The 20,721-nt window shown below is 45.6% G+C and overlaps 1 protein-coding gene across 2 annotated transcripts in view; it reads left to right on the forward strand.

The window, feature by feature from the left end:
• Positions 1 to 1,481: 1,481 nt before the first annotated feature.
• The window catches only part of ELL (elongation factor for RNA polymerase II), a 95,014-nt gene continuing 75,774 nt past the window's right edge, over positions 1,482 to 20,721 (forward strand). The window contains exon 1 of one of the 2 annotated variants that reach the window (XM_075902904.1): positions 1,482 to 1,685. In XM_075902904.1, the coding sequence (XP_075759019.1) occupies positions 1,551 to 1,685 (135 nt within the window). In that variant the 5' untranslated portion in view covers positions 1,482 to 1,550. The remainder of the gene's footprint in view (positions 1,686 to 20,721) is intronic. The other variant, XM_075902903.1, reaches the window with a different exon arrangement.

The raw sequence follows: 20,721 nt of genomic DNA on the forward strand, positions 1-20,721 counted from the left end.
TGTTACACTGTTCACTGCGCTCACCACAACCCCCAGCACTTAGCCACAGGTGTGTGGGACTTCAGCACATTAGAGGGCTACTAAGCAGCATGTCTTTCAGTTACTCACTTGGTGGCGGCCCAGTTCGATGGCGGAGCTGAACCCGCTGACAGAGGGATTCCCGTGCTGACCCCCGCCCACACTTTCTCTGTGTTCTTTTAGTAGACTCTAACATGGTGCGCCCCAATCCTGTGGGTATTGAAACTCAAGGGTGCAGCATTTGTCAGGCGGGTGAGCCTACATTCCTGAATCCTACTCTGGAGACAGTGTGGGAGCACACCCATTGCTTGCAGGGGGGAGGGGGGGCAAAGGGGAAGATGGTTAGACTAAAGGAATGGGCTTGTCCTGGTATTAAGATACTGTCTGGGTCTGTGCCAGAGACCTTGCCCAAGCCCTGGCTTTCCCAGGTGCACGGAAACAGGGTCCCGGTGAGTGAAGGCACAAGGATCTAGTTGCAGTCGTGCAACTTTCCAGGGGGTCGCACAAGGATCTAGTTGCAGTCGTGCAACTTTTCAGGGGGTCGCACAAGGATCTAGTTGCAGTCGTGCAACTTTCCAGGGGGTCGCACAAGGATCTAGTTGCAGTCGTGCAACTTTCCAGGGGGTCGCACAAGGATCTAGTTGCAGTCGTGCAACTTTCCAGGGGGTCGCTCGCAGCCGCTTGACTTGCATCAGGCACAAGCTCAAGGCCGGTAACCAGCACTGGCTGCTGCAGCCTTTGCACCAGTTGCACTGTGATCAGAGGTGAGAGAGTTTTAGCAATGCAACCCCACAGGGGACAGTATGGGACTGGTGTAAAGGTCCCTTATAGGGGGAGGGGGAGGACAGTAGATTCCCCTTCCCAGACTGGATTCAGAGGTACAGCCCGGAGGGGGTTCTGTGTTGCCTTAAGCACAGGGGTGTAAATTAAAGTGGGGTACAACTTTCCCTCTGTGGACTTCTCCTGGCCCACCAGAAAGCTACAGCCAGCTTGTAGGGCTAAAAGCCGGGGAACAGACACGGGTGTGATTCCCCCACTTCCCTAGGGAGATCACAACATGCTCCAGCTCCAGCTCCAGCTCCAGCTCCAGCTCCAGCTCCAGCTCCAGCTCCAGCTCCAGCTCCAGCTCCAGCTCCAGCTCCAGCTCCAGCTCCAGCTCCGAATTGTCCCCTCTTCCACGGACCCCCTCCCCCCCCCATCTTTCCCCGCCGCTGCCCCTGGAGCTTCCCTTCCACTCCACTCAAGCTCAGGGTGGCGTGAGGACCACGCTACCCACAATGCACAGCGGCTTCGATTTGAATACCCCCGCCCCTCCGCCCTTCACTTCCGTACGCCAATCGGGAGCCGGCCCGGCCTGCCCAATCAGAGCGCGCTCTGCCCGCCCACTTGCCCCCCCCCCCTCTTAGCCCAGCAACAGGCCGGCCGGCGGGGCGGGGCGCTGGTAAATAATAGCGGGGGGAGGGAGGAGGGGGCGTGTCCTGCGGCGCGAGGCCCCGCCCGGCCCCCAGCGCGGAGGGGGAGACGGTCCCAAGATGGCGGCGCTGCAGGCGGAGCGCGGGTACGGGCTGTCCTGCGGGCGGCTCGGCCGGGGCACCCGCGTCTCCGTCTTCCACGTCAAGCTGACGGACAGCGCCCTGCGCGCCTTCGAGGGCTACCAGGGCTGCAAGGTGCCGCGGGGGGGCTGGCCCGGGGGGGGAGGCTGGGGGGGGCAGGGGGCAGGGTCTCGAAGGAGAAGGGGGGAGGCTGGGGGGTGTAGGGGGCAGGGTCTCGAAGGAGAAGGGGGGAGGCTGGGGGGTGTAGGGGGCAGGGTCTCGAAGGAGAAGGGGGAGGCTGGGGAGTGTAGGGGGCAGGGTCTCGAAGGAGAAGGGGGGAGGCTGGGGGGGGTAGGGGGCAGGGTCTCGAAGGAGAAGGGGGGAGGCTGGGGGGTGTAGGGGGCAGGGTCTCGAAGGAGAAGGGGGAGGCTGGGGGGTGTAGGGGGCAGGGTCTCGAAGGAGAAGGGGGGAGGCTGGGGGGGTAGGGGGCAGGGTCTCGAAGGAGAAGGGGGGAGGCTGGGGGGTGTAGGGGGCAGGGTCTCGAAGGAGAAGGGGGAGGCTGGGGGGTGTAGGGGGCAGGGTCTCGAAGGAGAAGGGGGAGGCTGGGGGGGTAGGGGGCAGGGTCTCGAAGGAGAAGGGGGGAGGCTGGGGGGCAGGGGGCAGGGTCTCGGAGAAGGGGGGAGGCTGGGGGGCAGGGGGCAGGGTCTCGAAGGAGAAGGGGGGAGGCTGGGGGGCAGGGGGCAGGGTCTCGAAGGAGAAGGGGGGAGGCTGGGGGGTGTAGGGGGCAGGGTCTCGAAGGAGAAGGGGGGAGGCTGGGGGGGGGTAGGGGGCAGGGTCTCGAAGGAGAAGGGGGGAGGCTGGGGGGGGGTAGGGGGCAGGGTCTCGAAGGAGAAGGGGGGAGGCTGGGGGGGTAGGGGGCAGGGTCTCGAAGGAGAAGGGGGGAGGCTGGGGGGGTAGGGGGCAGGGTCTCGAAGGAGAAGGGGGGAGGCTGGGGGGGGTAGGGGGCAGGGTCTCGAAGGAGAAGGGGGGAGGCTGGGGGGGGTAGGGGGCAGGGTCTCGAAGGAGAAGGGGGAGGCTGGGGGGGTAGGGGGCAGGGTCTCGAAGGAGAAGGGGGAGGCTGGGGGGGTAGGGGGCAGGGTCTCGAAGGAGAAGGGGGGAGGCTGGGGGGGTAGGGGGCAGGGTCTCGAAGGAGAAGGGGGGAGGCTGGGGAGGTAGGGGGCAGGGTCTCGAAGGAGAAGGGGGGAGGCTGGGGGGGTAGGGGGCAGGGTCTCGAAGGAGAAGGGGGGAGGCTGGGGGGGTAGGGGGCAGGGTCTCGAAGGAGAAGGGGGGAGGCTGGGGGGTGTAGGGGGCAGGGTCTCGAAGGAGAAGGGGGGAGGCTGGGGGGTGTAGGGGGCAGGGTCTCGAAGGAGAAGGGGGGAGGCTGGGGGGTGTAGGGGGCAGGGTCTCGAAGGAGAAGGGGGGAGGCTGGGGGGTGTAGGGGGGCAGGGTCTCGAAGGAGAAGGGGGGAGGCTGGGGGGTGTGGGGGGCAGGGTCTCGAAGGAGAAGGGGGGAGGCTGGGGGGTGTAGGGGGCAGGGTCTCGAAGGAGGAGGGGGGAGGCTGGGGGGTGTAGGGGGGCAAGGTCTCGAAGGAGAAGGGGGGGCTGGGGGTGTAGGGGGCAGGGTCTCGAAGGAGAAGGGGGAGGCTGGGGGGCAGGGTCTCGAAGGAGAATGGGGAGGCTGGGGGGCAGGGGGCAGGGTCTCAAAGGAGAAGGGAGGAGGCTGGGGAGTAGGGGGCAGGGTCTCGAAGGAGAAGGGGGGAGGCTGGGGGTGTAGGGGGGCAGGGTCTCGAAGGAGAAGGGGGGAGGCTGGGGGGGTAGGGGGCAGGGTCTCGAAGGAGAAGGGGGGAGGCTGGGGAGTAGGGGGCAGGGTCTCGAAGAAGTAGTTGGGAGGCTGAGGGGTGTAGGGGGGCAGGTTCTCGAAGAAGAAGGGGGGAGGCTGGGGGGTAGGGAGTAGGCTCTCCAAGAGGAAGAAGAAGGGGGAGGCTGGGGGGTTGGTGGGGATAGGGAGCAGACTCACGAAGAAGAGGAGGCTGAGGGGGTAGGGGGCAGGGTCTCGAAGAGGGAGAGGCCGGGGGGGGGGGGTTAGGGAGCAGGCTCTCGAAGAAGAGGGGAGACCGGGGGGCAAGGGGCAGGCTCTCAATGAAGGGGGAGACTCTTGAGCAAGCGGGAAGGCTGGGGAGGTGGCCTCAGGGATCCGATCCCTTTCTCCCCCAAGGCAGTGGGGGAAACAGAAGAGGGCCCTTCCACCTGTTGATTGGGGGACTGCTTGCCTGGCCTTATGCTGGTGTTGATAAGGCTCCTGGTCTAAGGGAGTCATGATAGGGGATCTGGGAGATGCCCCTCCCTGTCAAAGGATGTGTCTTCTGGTGATCTGCCCTCTTCTCTTCCCCACCCCCCCCCCATTTCATGGGGCATCTGTCCCAGCTCCCTTGGCAAGGCTCCCGGCTTATCGTTTTATGCTGTAGGGAGTGGCAGGGGCACTGGGCTCGGGGTTTGGACAGAGGCAATAGGGAGTGAATGTTATTAAAGCACCTTGCTTGCCCCTTTAGTGGCTTTTTTGGGGGGCCATTATCTCCCCCTCGGCCCTTTGGACTAGGAATCCAGGGTAGCGAGGCTTGAGTCACCTCCATCCAGGAAGGGTTCAAATGCTGGGCTCTCTGCCAAGAGCTGGTGATGGGGGTTTCATACTGTGATTTTTGTTTTTTAAGGCATGTCCCTCCTCTCTTGGGCTGGGGGCTGTACTCCTCAGTTTTACACAGGTGAAGTTTCAGTCTGAAAATACGCAGGATTTACCAGACAGAGATCTGTATTAAGCCAAGGAGTTTGGCACCCCAACAACCTAGGAGGAGTTAATCCTTCCATATCACAGGGTGGTAAGGAAGGGTGAATCAGATTGTCCTTAATTGGAAAGGAGCACTCTAGAGATCCTACCCAGGAAGGAGGTGCCTGCAGCTTTCACTCACTGTTGGCTATTTGACATGGCTGGGTACAGTGGGGAATTTCATTCTCTTGTCCCTATCATTGCTGCTGCTGCTCTTGCTAAAAGCTCTGATTTATCACCTTCCCCTGGCAGATGCCTTGTTGCTCTGACCATAGAGCAGGGGGTCCCCACGCACTAGAGCAGGCTGTTGATTGCTGTAGTTGAGAAGGAAGCTAGCTTTTCTCTTCAGTATTGAAACCGTATTTTGATATTTTTAATATTTCTCCAAAGGTGGTGGTTCAGATGTTTCCTCAAATTCCATCCAGCCAGTTTATTAGCTGTGTAAATAAAGAAAAATGGAAATGGGATATTTTTTACTAGGGCGTGTCTAGAATTAATTAAAAGTATAGCTTTTTTTCTTTGATCTTGTACAGTGAACACTTTTCTGTCTTCAACTCTGGTAAAAGCTGGGCCTCTAACCTGTTTGTTGTTAGAAACATCCTGCTTGCCAGCGTCTGTAGAATAAACCATATGTTGTCAAACACTATTTTTAATTGAGGGTGTTGGTTACATCACAGAAGTGCATTGGGCAATTTCTCCATGAGGGTTAAAGGTAATTACAGTCCGAAGGTTTATCAACTTAACATTGGTAACAGCAATTTATATTCTAATGCCTGTTTATCAGCTTTCTGAAAGGTCAGCAGCATTGACTGAAGGAAACATTAGGCCTCAAATAATGCAGTAATGTTTCTCCAAAATTAGCCTATCAAGGAAAGGGGAAGAGGTTTGGGGTGAGGGCTGGGAAGGAAAGATTTTAGGCAGCTTAGTTAAATATTTTGGGAAACTGGTTTGAGTGCTTGTCACACATGAATAGAGATGCTTGTTTTCAAAATGAAGTGTGGTTTCTGTCATTGTTGGGTAGCCAGTGGCTACTAATGAACCTGGGTTTTTGCTCCCCATCTAAGGGCACATCTACACAGCAGGGCAAAAGTCGAATTAAGCATGCACAACATTTTTTTGGGGGAGAGCATCCCTACTTTTGGCTCTCAGCTGTTTTCTTTGGAGTAATATGGCCCTCACTGCTTTCCGAGTTGTGCAGGCCTGATCCATATCAATTGCTTAGCTGAAGTCAAAATAGCTTAAGTCTCCTTTTGGTGTTGTCTACACAGCAGGAGGTCAAAGGAAGAGCGCTCTTCCTTCGACTTCCCTTACTCTTCGTGAAATGAGGGTTACAGGAGTTGGAGTAGAAGACTTCCATCTCAACATTATTTCAAAATAATGGCTTGCTGTGTAAATGCACATTTTGTTATTTCGAAATAACATCAGTTATTCCAAAATAACTCTGCTGTGTAGATGTACCCAAAGAGAGAGACAATTGGGGTTGTCTGCTACTAATAGTGAAATGGATATGAAAGGTGGCTATTAAAACATTCCCTGTTTCTGCGTTTGTTCTATAAACAGTGTCTCTTGCTTGTTGAACTTGTTCTCTTCCTCTGAAATGTTGTACCCAGAAGTTGTCTTATTGCTCTTTCAGTATATGTGAAGAGTTGTCTTTAATTCAGTTTGGGCTTGTAGAAGTTAAATGGAAGGATCTTGCCAAAGGCTCGTCCTGGTCTTTTTGAGTTGAAATATGGTGTAACTGATTGAATTATTGTGCTAGCACTTATCCTAGAAAATGTAGACTTCAAATACTGTTTACCTGAAGTCAAATGTGTTTGGAGTCTGACCTGTCCCATATCCCTGTATAGTATGTTAGTGTGGTTCCTGTGTCCAGTCTCTGGAATTCTGCCAAAATAATCAAGGTAAAAAAAAGTTATCTCCAGTTACTTGCTGAGTTTGCTGTTTCATTGTTGAGTGTATAGTCCATAAGTGAACACCCAAAGTGAGAGCCATCAGCTTTTGATTTTTCCCTTCCCCTCTGTGTTCTTGCGTGCTTAGTAGGTCATGCCGCTCGCTGGTGGATAACATAGACAAAGCTAACTTCTGTTCTGTAACTTGGAACAGAAGCCTCCAAGCAGCTTGTTTAACTTCTTCCTCCAAATTGAGCCTTTGTGGCCCAAGCATCTCTTCCAAGTGTTGATGCACTAGTCTAGTTGACTTAGGGGTATTTAAAATATTATTTGTAGGTGGGGGTTTAAAACTCCTTTTTGGAGAAGGCCAAATTATATTTTTAATTGTCCGTGGCCCAAGCATGTTATAAAGTTATTGGCACATACTCTCCCTCCTTCCCCCAATCCACAAGGGGTCTCCCACTGAGGTGAAAATCAAGATCCAGGGGAATCCTGTGACCCTTGTGTCCTAACAAAACTTGTAGCAATGCTATCTTCAGCATCATTGGGAGTGAGAGGAGAATGTTACTCTAGGACCACTATTATTTCTGCCTTTTTTTTCCTGATCCTTTACTCATGTAATTACTCTCGCAATTCAGAACTTCTGAGAATTAGTTGCACAGCTCTGATTCTCTGTTGTCATTAGGCCTAAGAACTAATAACCACCAAGATAAAATGGGGCAGTATTTCACATCTTGGCTTGAAGCAGCTTTCTGGTTAAGACAGGAAACAAGTTAGGAATAAATGGTAAGTTTTCAGAACGGAGTGGGAGAACCCCTTTCTTCAGATCATTTATAAATAGGTTGAATAGGATTGATCCCAATGTGGACCCTTGGGGGACACCATTAGTTTACAGTGAGGTGGCAACATTTGCAGATGATACTAAACTGCTCAAGATAGCTAAGACCAAAGCAGACTGCCAAGAGCTTCAAAAAGATCTCACAAAATTAAGTGACTGGGCAACAAAATGGCAAATGAAATTTAATGTTGATAAATGTAAAGTAATGTACATTGGAAAAAATAACCCCACCTATACATACAATGTGATGGGGACTAATTTAGCTAACTACTTGGGAGAGATCTTGGAGTCAGTGTGGATAGTTCTCTGAAAACATCCACTCAGTGTGCGGCAGCAGTCGATAAGACAAACAAATGTTAGGAATCATTAAAAAAGGGATAGAGAATAAGACAGAGAACATTTTATTGCCTCTATATGAAACCATGGTACGCCCACATCTTGAATGCCATGTACAGATGTGGTCGCCTCATCTCAGAAAAGATATATTGGCATTGGAAAAGGTTCGGAAAAGGGCAACCAAAAGGATTAGGAGTTTGGAACAGGTTCCATCTGAAGAGAGATTAAAAAGACTTAGACTGTACAGCTTAGAAAAGAGGATACTAAGGAGAGAGGTATGATAGAGGTCTATAAAATCATGACTGGTGTGGAACAAGTGAATAAGGAAAAGTTATATACTTGATCTCATAACAAAAGGACTAGGGGTTACCAAATGAAATGAATAGGTAGCAGGTTTAAAATCAAACAAAAGGAAGTTTTTCTTCACACAGCACACGGTCGACCTGTGGAACTCCTTGCCAGAGGAGGATGTGAAGACCAGGACTTTAACAGGGTTCCAGAAAGAACTAGATAAGTTTATGGAGGTTAGGTCCATCAATGGCTATTAGCCAGGATGGGTAAAAATAGTGTCCCTAGCCTCCGTCAGACGACGGGAATGGATGACAGGAGAGAGATTGCTTGATGATTCCCTGTTCTGTTCACTCCCTCTGGGGCATCTGGCATTGGCCACTGTCCGACACTGGGACAGACACTGGGCTAGATGACCCTGTATGGCTATTCTTTTGTCTTCCATCCAAGAAAGATGTGCTTTGCTTTGCTCCACCTCTGCTATGGGCATAGGCCTATGTTCTGCTGAGTAGTCACTTTGGACCTCAGGCAGTACCCGACTGCCAGTTTTCTCCTACCTCCTTCCTTCTGGTCAGTCAGCAATTCCTGTGACTCTGAGAAGGCCAGTTCAGGACACCCTTGCTGCACTTCCTGTTTTTCTGTTTGTTTAGCCTGAGTCTTGAACATTGTACTGGCATTGGCCCATTATGGAGTGATCGCCTCCTTATTCAGGACCAAAGTCATGCTCTTAATCTATTCTACTCCCTTTTGCATGTGGCAGAGCCAGCCTTTCCCCTTGTACGTGAGAGAAGTTTTACCCATCCTTTTAGCCTGTTGTACAGCCCAAAACCACAGTACAGGACATCCCCAATTAGCTGAAGAGCATGGGGGAAAGGGATTTTATTCAGACAGGGAGGGCAGGAGCCTCCCCTTGGAAGGACGACTCCTCTGAACTCTAGCCAAGAGTCTCTGCTATGTCCCCACTTACTTCTGTTTCAGCTGGGCTGCAGAGGGGCTCCCTGTGTTGCCACAGGCCAGGTGACAACCTGTGCTTACAGAGATCAGATGTCTGCAGCGCAGTGGGGCCCACAGAGGGCTTCCCTGCACTATGGCAGGAATCCTCTTGCAGTAGGGCCACCCCCGGCAGGGGGCTGGCCATCTCCCTCGCAGTTCTGATGGGGATCTCTGCATTATTCAATCCCTCCAGGGGAGACCAGGAAGAAGATCAGATAGTGCGGAGGTTCAGATAATAGAGTGTTGGAGAAATGGGAGTATACCATACTAAAAGGTCTATACATGACATGGCAGCTAGTGACATTCTACAGCCTGTGATGGGGTTGGCTGGGTGGATAATGTTTAGGGATGTTAATCAGTTAACCATCCCTTGTCATTTAACTTCAGTGGCTGCTGACAGGACCAGGTATCAGGGCCTAGATTAAACCAGTTAACTGGTTAAGTGCTGTTGTTTAATTGTTTAACTGTTTTAACATCCCTAGTAACATTAAGGATCTTAGTGAATCTCCAAAGTCTCTATCTAGCCTGTAGTTCTTTAAAACTGCAGCTTCATGGGTTAAAGGGCAATATTCTGTGAGGATTTAGAATGAATTTATCTGCTCTGTGTGTTACATCTGCTATCAGCTGTTCTGTTATTTGTGAAGACTGTGATGATTATGAAATTCAGGTGCCAGTGGTGTTGCTTTGAGTATGGCAGGTGAAGACGATGCCAGCTTCTGTCTCTGGTCTTCAGTCCTAAACTGCAAGCACTTTTCCATAACATCTCTTGAGCAGAGGTCACTGGTTAAGCCAGGCTGGTGAATTTTGAGATGTGGACCACCTAAGAGGATGCCCCTCTGCAACATGCTCTAGTCTTTAGCTTCAATCCTGGAACTTTGGTCTGTTGAAAAATCTGAATCTTCCAGATTTTGGAGTAAGGTACTAATTCTTTGCCAGCTGCAGTCTTGTTTTTTATTTCAATCCAATGCCCCTTAATTTCTGTGAAGTGAAGGCTACCAAAGCAGGTGTTGAGGATAAAAGATCTGGTTCTTTTGCACATCCAAGTTATTTTACAACATATGTGACCACAGAGTTTCCTCTTTTGTTGTCTTGTAGAAAACAGAAAGAGGCCTTCAGTTTTCAGCCATAGACTATTCAAAGGGATGTGGAGAGCATGTAGCGTTTTAACCAAAACCCATTAAATCATCTTAAAGCTTTTTGTGTAATTATTCCTTCAATGTAACTTACCACTTCTCCTGCCTCATTAATTCACTCAGGCCTTCAGTCCATCAAAAGTAAAGCCTCTTTTGTACACCTCCCTTCAAAACTCAGTAGTAATAGGGCATGATATACCCAACGTGACTGGTCTGTTAACATTTCTATGAGTTGTTAAATCTTGATCTGAATGTGGCATCTTCCTTTTCAAGAACGGATGCAGATAGAGATTTACTCTTATGTGTGAGGTATGTTTTGGCTGTTTCCTTTCAGCTATTTAGGGTAGCTTTTTTCCCAACCATGTATCATTTAGATCTGCACAAATTATAGATTTATCTCTCTACTCTTCAAATTGCATGGGAAGGAATTGTCTATAATTTACGTCTAAAGTGACGTACAGTTGCTATGGGATTCAGTGGCAGATTATAAACCTATTATGTACTTTTTTATGCTGCTGGTAGCTGACTGAAACCTAGGTCTACTTGGTGACATGCCAGTGAAAAGCAGAGAGGCATTTTCAGGCTATCACTGAAGGAGTGATAGCAAGAGGAAATTTTCTTTGCAAAGTGCTACAAGGAAGAGGCACCGTTGATTTGAAAATCACAATTCTATCTCGAAATATTTTATTCAGATATTCTAACAAGTAACTCCCAGTGTGACTAACACTGAAAGATTAGTGCCCAGTTCTTCATCGGCTGATAGGTCTTAAATCCTGAAAGGTGCTGAGCATTGTGGCACGAATCCAGCAGTTGGATTACAGCCACTGTAGTCAGCATCTTGCAAGAAGAAACTCATGCTTATTTCAGTCGCATGATTTATCTAGCTTCTGTGTTGAGCATTTCTTATAAACATCGGGGGACGGGAGGGGGGGAGTGCAGACAAACATTTACAATTCCTTACAACATTTTTTTTTTTAATTGAGACGTACTTTGTCTGATCAAAATCTGGCCTTCCAAAGTCAAGTTTAAGAAAACATGGTTTGAAAGCATCCTTTTTAGCCGAGCACGGTTACAAAGTATATATCTCTTAAGTGGCTTGTATGCTTACATTATAAACTGATGGCTGACCTTTAAAGCACTCCGACTACGTGGCCCTCAGACTCTTGTGTATCAATCATTTTGAAATGTATTCTTATTTTTTAGTTTATTGTAATATTCCCTGGCACAGAGACTTCTGCTGGTATGTTGCAGTAACTTTGTTACCAACTTGGGGAGGAGCGAATTTATAAACCCCCCCCCCCCCAACCTAAAATTTGAGAACTTCATGAAGAAAAACAAAGGCTGGTCAATTATGTGTTTATGGAAATCTCAGTGTGCTCTGGGTAGCAAGACCTTGCACGTTTAAAAGTTTCAGGGGGTAGCTGTGTTAGTCTGTAACTTAAAATTTAAACGAGTGGCCCAAAAACACTGTAGAGACTTGTATATAAAAGTGTGCGTGTATGTATGTAGCATCATGAGCTTTTGTGGGCACAACCCACTTCAGATGAGTGTGTTGTGCCCATGAAAGGTCATGAGTGTGTGTGTGTGTGTGTGTGTGTGTGTCTTTCTGTATTAGTCTCTAAGGTGCTACAGGGCTACTCGCTGTGTACGGGTTTTTTTGTGTAGCAAGAGTATTTCTAAATCTGTGCATATTATAACATGAGAAGGGAGAGAGCGATGCATGTACTCTAATACCAACTTCGGCCACTTCATCCCTGAAAGAGAAATACATTTTGGCTGGCATAGCTGTTTGCTGACAATGCATTAGAAGAGACACTGGAATGGACCAGTATTGCTTTGAAAGTGTAGGTGAAGCTTGGAGCCACACCAGCTATTTTAGGGCTCCGTATAAAGCAGGCAGACTTGTATGTGCAGTTGTAAAGATGGTAGAGGTTGGTTTTTTTTTTTTGGTGTGAGGGAAGAGAGGCAGTTCTTAGACTAGCATCAACAGTAATTTCAAGAGCATTAATAATTTTCTACTTACCCCTGAAATGTGAAGGGTAGTGACGCTTTTATGACCATCATTGCCTTAATAAAAGGAGCCAGATTGGCAGTCCCCTGGGTGGCATATTCTTAGCCTCAGAGCAGGCACAGAACAGACATCTTTGCCTGGCCAGCGGCCCTAAACCCTTATTGGGAGGCATCATCCAGAGAAGGGATCTTAAATTTTGAGGAGAAATAAATTTCTCCGGTAGCATTAATGTTGCTTACAGTATCACATGCATTAAAATATCATTTGCGCATTGTAGTAACATAGTGCTGTATGTTGACTGATTTTAAGAATTCTGGTAAAATAAACAGGATGACATTCTCTCTTTTTGCAGCTGCTGTCCTAACCAGACAGCTTGTATCGAGTTCCATATGCAGTGCAAAGAGAAATGTTAAAAATCCAATGCATTTTGTATTGCTCTCATGAATAGACAAGATTTACAAAAACACTGCGCTGTATGTTTACTCTCTCCTTTCTTTGCTTTGGACTGATGCCTTTTTAATTTTAAAGAAATCAAATTTGTATAACTTTGCAAAGTGATCACTGCCTGCAAATGTGACCTCCACTCATTTTGAGGTTTCTCTTATTGAGTTACAATAAGTAATGAAGCTACTTTCTTGGCCTTTATCTGAGAGGATTGCATGCAGTTTGGACTGTAGCAGCAAAGATCAAGTACTTTATGTTAAGGTTTTAATAGCAGGCGAGTGAGTTTTGCTCTCCTCATAGAGCAGTTCTCCTTGTCTGACAAGTGATGTTCTAGCCCATCAACAGTCACGTGTGGTTTTTTCTCAGGTGCCGAGCCTGCAGCCAACCCTGAACCCTTTGATACAGGGAAGAGCTAAACCCATTTTTATGTATTCACCTTCTGGATCAACTGGAGTTAGTGTGCTCCAAGCAGAGGACTGTGCACCAAAGATTCCTGAGTTCTGCTTCTACTTGAACCTTTATTCCAGACGATGATGCCATTTAATTAAAGATAGACTAATTTCCCCTTAGATCTATGCAGCTCCATGTGACAGATTAGCATGAACTACAGAACACTGAAATGTTTCAGGCATTTCCTAATCTGTTTACTGGTAGAGTCTGATTATTACCACATCCCGTTTACAAGTAATTCTTTGGAGAGCTGGGCAAGAGCTTTGAAGCCCCAAATTCTAGTTAAATATTTTTTTTGTGAAGTTTGGATGACATGCCTCTCCTTCAATAGAGAGAGAAATCATTCTGATACTTACAGCACCTCTGCTCATGTTAATAGGATCTTGATTGTAAAAAGAGTTTCATGTGGACTAATTAGCAGTGTCTAGCGATAATAATGATGTTGTGCACAATCTTTGCTAAAGAAACCAATTGGGCTGGAAGAAATACTGACTTAATCTATACTGTTATGCCCAAGTACCCTAAGCAGAAGAATCTTTAAAGATGATGTTTATATTCCTGCTAGTGGAGGGTGGGCCATTATGATGGGCTGCGATCAGAAGCTTAAATGCCTGTTGTGCTTATTAGAATCGTATTCCTCATCTCCATGTCTAGACTCTGTTTTTTGTTGTACCTTTCCAGCTCCTCGGCACAGATTTAAGTTGTTCTTGGCTCATAGTTATTGTGAGGAAAATCAAATAGTCTGTTGGATTTTGTTTTTGTTTTTTTTTCCATTCCTTCCCCTCCCAAAAAAAAGGAGGGGAACAAGGGAATTGACAAAACTTCAGTTGCATAACCTGTTAACCACTGACTTGGGCTTTGCTGAGGAAACTCTCATGGGCAAATTGTGAGAAGATAAAACCTACTTCGAAGCCCTTTGAAATCTGCAGTGCTCTGGAAGTCATGCCATTTGTTCACCATGACAGGTGTAGGGATGCATCACACATTCTCGATTGTTTCAGTTGGACAAATATCTTTCACTGAATAAGCTTGCTACGTTTTTTTTTAAACTTACTACTAACCCTAAGCAAGTTAGAGACTTAAATGTAACGTTTCTAAAACTAAAAATAACATTAGGAGTTGGACTTAATCACCTAGTAATGGTGATGCTTACCCGTTAACCATTCACATCTCTGTTCTCAGCTAGGAATTTTCTTGCTTTCATGGGTTTAAGTGGCGGGGGCTGCTCCAGCCCCACGTGGTCTGCCATGGACAGGGGGCCCAGCATGGTGCTCTGTGGACAAGGGCTGCTCTAGTCTGGCTAGAGTAGCCCTGTGTGTAGTGGCTGGGTAGGGGCACTCCATTCCACCCCCATTTAATCAGTTAACTAGTTAAACATAACATTTAACCAGTTAACTAATTAAATGGGGTTTTACATTCCTAGTTGAGAATGGAGTAAAGCAGCCTTTTAATTAGTCAGAGCAGATCTAACCATTTTCAACCAGGGAGGTTCGTAAGTTCTTTAATGTTTTGCCAAAAGTTTCTCCAATGGACTCGATCCTCTTTCCATTGCCTTCGTGGGAGCAAGATTTGCTCCACCCCTTGAGTCTGTGAATTCATCTTTGAGGTGGACTGCTGTTATAGCTTGAGAGAAATGTACCTAAATCATACTTGCTTATTACCTTTCAAATATGAAAGGTAATAAATAAAATGTCTAATTCTGACCGGAACACTGTTAATCTGGATAGGGGACTTGTTTTTTCCAATCTGAAGCTGTGGTTACCTGGCTTGATGAAAGCTGCATCCATTGAAGAACCTATCTACAGGAACAGAATTAACCTGGAAAAATGTTAGCCGAAGCTTAAACTAGGACTTGTACAGAATGTAAATGTAAATCTCACTACTGGAACTAATATAGGCTACTTGGACTAGATTTTGAAAACAAAATAACCCATGATACCCACAGAGAAAAATTAAAAGATGGGTGAATTTAAATTAGTAAAGGGAAATAGCTTTGTTCATAACACTTGTGAAACTCACTGCTGTTGGATATTGAGACTTATAAAGTGTTATGCATATGTGTGGGTAATAAGGAGTTCCTATTTCATGTAATAAGAGTATAAGGTTATAAAATTGTGATTCAAAACATTAGGCTAGCCATAAAATGACAGGAATTAGAAAGAAGCGTCCTCCAGCACACCTCATTTTTTTGATTTAAAATTTGGCAGACATAACTGGTTGAAGTGTAATCAGGGAATTCACTGCGTTTAATAAAACCACTAGAAATGACATGTCATAAATAGTGTAAAGATGCTGACTGCAATATTGGAACAGCCTTATAATTATTAGAGCGCTCTCTGTAAATTACTCTGTAATGTTTCTCTAAACAAAAGCTCACTGTTGTAATAATTGTCTTGTGTCTCATACTTACAGGGGATTTATAAAGCTGTTCAAACTTCCTAAAGACACAGGTGAAGGAAAAAAAGAAGCTTTCTCTTTGGTCAGATTATTCCACAATCATTTTCAGTATAGGGTTTTTTGAACCTTCCTTCTAAGCCACTGTTAACCACATGCCTGTTCCCATATTCCTAAAGAAACCTTAAGTTTTAGTTAACTTCATACTAGGCAATTACTAATCCTGACTTTTATTGCTAAACTGAGGGTGAGAATAAGAGCAACATCCTAAATGGGAGTGGGTAGGAAATCAGTGCAGGCAAATGACCCTACAATAACAAACCAGTATGGGCCGCCCAGAATTTAGAATCCGGTCCTCAATAACAAATAATGGAGTGCTGGAATAAAAATAGGTTTACTAAGTAGGGATGTAAAATCCTGTTTAATTGGTTAACTGGTTAAACGTTATTACAAGTTGAAACTCTCCGTTCCGGGACCCTGGTCTGTAACATCCATGGTCTGGCAGGACCATGGATGTTGCTGGACCAGCAGGGGGGGAGCCCCGCTGCTAGGAGAGGCGCCCCGATGGACTGAGAGGCCAGAGTCTGTCAGCAGAAGGATGGAATTGACCTCCCCATGTCCAGCAAACTTCCTCATTCAGGACTGGTCGGGAGCTGGATCAGGGAGGTCCAATCTGTATTTCCTAAATAATCAAGTTATCTAAAAGTATCACAAAGTATACCCTCATAGATGTCATAAAATACTGTCCTGAGCTGTAAATTAACATGTTTTAGTGATCAAATTTGAACCATTGCTTTAGGAAATAGGGGAAAAAGTATCAGTGGGAAATGTCGTTTCACTCTTTTTTTTTTTTTTTTTTTTTTTGGTGATTTAAATAATGATTTAATTCAATTTAAATTGCCTTGATTTAAATCCGTCCACCCTGACAGCAAAGAAATTTAGTTTCTAAGCTCAGCCATTTTTCTTAACAATCCACTGCCATTTAATTTCCATTTTTGAGGCCTAAAATTCTCATCACATAACTGAGTGAGTGATTCAATTGCCAATCTTATTTGCATGTATGTTACTACACTAACCCTGCTGGGTGAAAGGGCTTCTCTGTTTTCTAAGCTGTAAAAGTCTCTTGAGGATATTTAAGTTGGTACCATTGTGAGGATTGGTGCAGGGATGTGGTTTTTCTCTGTTTAGTCAGCAGAGGTATTGTATTTTTCCTGTTCTTATCTTAAGACTTTGGATAGTCACTTTTGGAATTCCTTGTAACCATTAACTGTCACAGATTACCTGGTGGAGAGCAGGAAAACATTGTAAGTAGGGGTAGACTTCTTCAATTTAGAAGTGTTTTTGACTGTTTGTTACTATGTCTAGAATGGGGTTTACTACCAACAAACTTGGCATTACAAATAATAATGTAGTTAGAACTAAGGTAAGACTAGTTGACTATCCGATAAGCATTTGCTTATCGGATAGTTTTTTGACTAGTTGACTAGTCTATAGGTACATTTGCATTCCTCCTTTGAAATGTACAAGAGCCCCTACTGGGGCTCTTGTACATTTCAAAGGAGGAATGCTGAACTCCACATACAGCCTGGGGCCAGTGGGAAGTCCCTCTGACTTCGGGCTGCACACTGGTGCCCCAGCAGGGGCTCTTGTGCATTTCAAAGCCATGGAGCCCAGGATCAGCAGGGGACTCCCCAGTTGATCCCACGCTCTCCGTGGCATTTCGCGGTGAGCCTGGGGTCAGCTGGGGAGTCTCCAGCTGACCTGGGGCTCCCCGCAGCTGACCCTTTGAATCACTCAGTGCCTGGTTCAAAGGGATAGCTGCCGAACTGTTGATGCATGGCATTTCCCCAGAACCTGGGATCAGCTGGGTTAGTTAGAATAGTGCTAGTTTTGTGTTTTCATCCCTCAGTACTATTGAGGAGAAGGGATACTTTGGCTTTACTCTCCAGTGACTTCTCCAGACAGTTTAATAGCAGGAAGAAGTCTGGTAGCACCGAAAGACGGTGGCTGCATCTGGTCAGCAGTATGGAGCCTTGGAATGGGGAGGGAAAGATGGTTCGGCAGATGCGTTGACTACCAAGTAAACTCGTCTGCTTTGCATAACGCTGTCAATGTTGATGGAAAAAACCCACTATAATTCCAGGGGAAGTGTTGAATGTTTAATGAGAAATGGAGTCATTGCAGTCTGCAAGGAAGAACTAATGGTTTCACTGAATTTCTGTGACTCAGCCCAGATTCAGTGTAACTATACTCTTCAGTTCCTGTGGTATTTGACGTTTACTAAGACTCAAAGCACCTTGGCCTAGATGGCAATGCTGCCTGAAAGCTAAGTATGAGGTGATGAAATTTCTTCAGGACCCCCTTAATTCTGGTTGCCTCTCCCAGCGTCATGTACCTTGCTTTGCAGCAGCCTACTTTCATCTCCATGTTACTTCAGATGCTAGCTGTACAGCCTAATGATTTAATAAAAGATGCCCGTATCAGTAAGGTCTAGATGCCCACAGTGGTAAAACCAAGAAAATCCTTTCTGGCTGTTTGTCCTTGGTTCAGCAGTACATGTGAGAGGTATGTGCTGTGGTTGGGACAGTTGGGCACAATAAATCAATCTGAACACTAAATCCCATTGCTATCTCTCTCCAGCAACAACAGAAGTAAAAAATTATGAGCAGGTAGTCTGAGCGTCACTGTGATCCCTACCAACTGAGATCGTTCTGTGGGCAAGTTGTCATAGGAAGGAGCCTTAGAATATGCGAAGCAAAATTCAAAACAGATGAGCTGTTTTCTTTATCAAACTTGGAGGCTTGGAATTGCTGTGTTTTCACTAAAAAAAAAACAAACCCCTTTTTAAAATCCTCCTTGATGTGGTGTTTCATAATACCCATTAACTGACAGTTAACAGAATTAAACTCAGTAATGTTTACCTTGTGTAATAAGTATAACGTTAAGAATGGGTTACAGAACTTGGTGTCGTCATTGCTTATCCTTTAGCACTTGTTGTTCTATGTAGCTTGGTCTACTGGCAAAGCTTACTTTTGTAGAAACTAACTGCCAGAACTGAAATGCAGTAGTGCCTAAAGAGACATTTCTGTTGCTAGTACTTTGATAACTTGGTTTTTAGTACAAAGGTCATTTTAAAGCCAGACTGATTTCTGGTCAGTGACCTACAACTTCAGGGAGGTTAGAAATTGCCACTAACTACCTCAAACCGATTGCTTTTCTAAGTGAGAGTACAGGAGTTGCAAGCCAGCAACATGCATGTGCCCAATATATTGGGAGTGGGTATTGATTTACTATTTTCTAGCCCTAATCCTATCTAGTTCTATTTGATCTAGTAATCCCTCTTTGGAAAAAATAGTATTTACTTGTGTAAAATGTTTGTTTGCTGTTTTCTAGTAACTGCATGCAAATGAAGCAGTGGTACTTCAGTGACACTTGGGCTACATCTGCACTGGCCCCTTCTCCGGAAGAGGCATGCTAATTTCTAACTTTGGAATAGGGAAATCCGCGGGGGATTTAAATATCCCCCGCGGGATTTAAACAAACATGGCCGCCGCTTTTTTTCCGGCTTGGGGAAAAGCCGGAAAAGAGCATCCAGACTGGCACGATCCTCCGGAATAAAGCCCTTTTCCGAAGGATCTCTTATTCCTACTTTATTCCGGAGGATCGCGCCAGTCTGGATGCTCTTTTCCGGCTTTTCCCCAAGCCGGAAAAAAAGCGGCGGCCATGTTTGTTTAAATCCCGCGGGGGATATTTAAATCTCCTGCGGATTTCCCTATTCCAAAGTTAGAAATTAGCATGCCTCTTCCGGAGAAGGGGCCAGTGTAGACGTAGCCTTGCTGTTCACAGTAGTCACTAACCCATGTCTAAACTGATCTAAAAATTTTCTTACCACATATTAGAACTTGTGAGCTGTAGAGAGGATCCTTTTCATATTAGTTCTTGTTGCTGCAGTCTCAGCTTAAAAAGGAATTCCTTGTGTTTCTGAAAATATCTTTCAGTAAAAGAGAACATTTTAAACTTAAATTTGTCTTTATTAAACTGAATGAATTGCAAAAGTTAGGTAATGAAAAGAGTTCAGGTTTTCATGCACTACCACAGTACTGCAGTTTTGATGGCTGTTTGTAGAGAATTATTTAAATCCGAACAAAGTGCCTTTCTTTGAATTTCTTTAAAACAATATAAACCAGCTCCCCAAATTTACGAGATCTTCTTTTAAGTATTTTTGATTTTTTTCAAACTGCTTTGCTAATAACTTAAATTTGATACTTAAACTTCCAGACAGTGTCTCTCTAACAAGGTGGAGAAACTCTGGCTGTCCTGAAGTATAGTGCATACTTATTTCAACCAATTCTGTCTGCAGTTTTGCATGTTTAAAAGCAAACCCTTAAATGAATGATTTGGCTGTAGGTTAACAATAATCCTATTAGTAGAAAAGAATAGTCATTAATGAACTGTCACCCTACTTGTACTATTTCACACTTATTATTATTAGTACACTAATTGTTTACACGCTTAAGGATAATATTACTGGCTGATGCTTAATTTGGTGCAGTTGTCTTACCATAAACTTCAGTAATATGAATTTGAGTAGAAAGCTAATAAAATTATTTTAATAAAAGGAATAGAATTGTTATAAGCAAAACATTTCTTCAAGACTTCTGAAAATGACCTAACTCTAACTATCTGTTCAGCTGTCATTTGCATCTTGGGTGTTGGGGCACTGACCTGATTTGACTTGTTTCCAGCACAAATGGAATTTAGGGAAGGTGGCATCTTGTTTGTAGAGTAATAGGTGAGGAAGAATTCAGAGCTGCAATTTTAAGAAACTCTTGCACCTTTAATACCTTATTTCCCATGGAATTTAATCTGTGTTTTGAATGTGTTCAGTGTTTTTCTGTTGAATAAGGCTGAAAGTGCATTCTCGCTGGCTTGTGTGTGGCAAACTTATTTTCAGTGGTCTGTTATTGGGCTGTTAACTTCTGTATAGGACAGAATACCTTATTGCCTATATTGAACTAAAAATGACAGGCTGAAGTGACTGTATAGGCCTGTCTGTGCGATGAACCTTGCCTTTGTTTTCTCTAATGGTTTTTTCTCAGCTTTCCTTTCTAATTTTCCAAAGACAGTGTCCTCTTACATAGAGTGGATCTCCATTACAAGTGGATTTTTACCGGAGTAGTCTCAAGGTTTTTTTTTTTTTATATTTTATATTCTTCTATTGTACAAAATAGCCCAGTAGTTCTACTATCCTTAGTTGGTTGTCTTCCCTTTATTAGTTTATAGCTGGAAATATAACTTGTCTGTTTTTTGCTATGCATAGTGCTAGTAAGCGAATACAACTGTTGAGCCTTTGTAGAACTTTTTGATTCAAGGGACATCGGTAGCAATTTTTCAGAGGTGACGTTGGCTATCTATTGTTACATTAATGGAAAGAACTGTTTGTCTCCATTTTTGTTTTTTGCTTTCTTTACTTTACACAAATTTGCTATCAAATGTACATTGTCAGTTCTTTCCTTTGGAAGTTAACATAAGAACG

Source organism: Pelodiscus sinensis, chromosome 19 (assembly GCF_049634645.1).
Source record: "Pelodiscus sinensis isolate JC-2024 chromosome 19, ASM4963464v1, whole genome shotgun sequence".
In the NCBI taxonomy this organism is placed as follows: Eukaryota; Metazoa; Chordata; order Testudines; family Trionychidae; genus Pelodiscus; species Pelodiscus sinensis.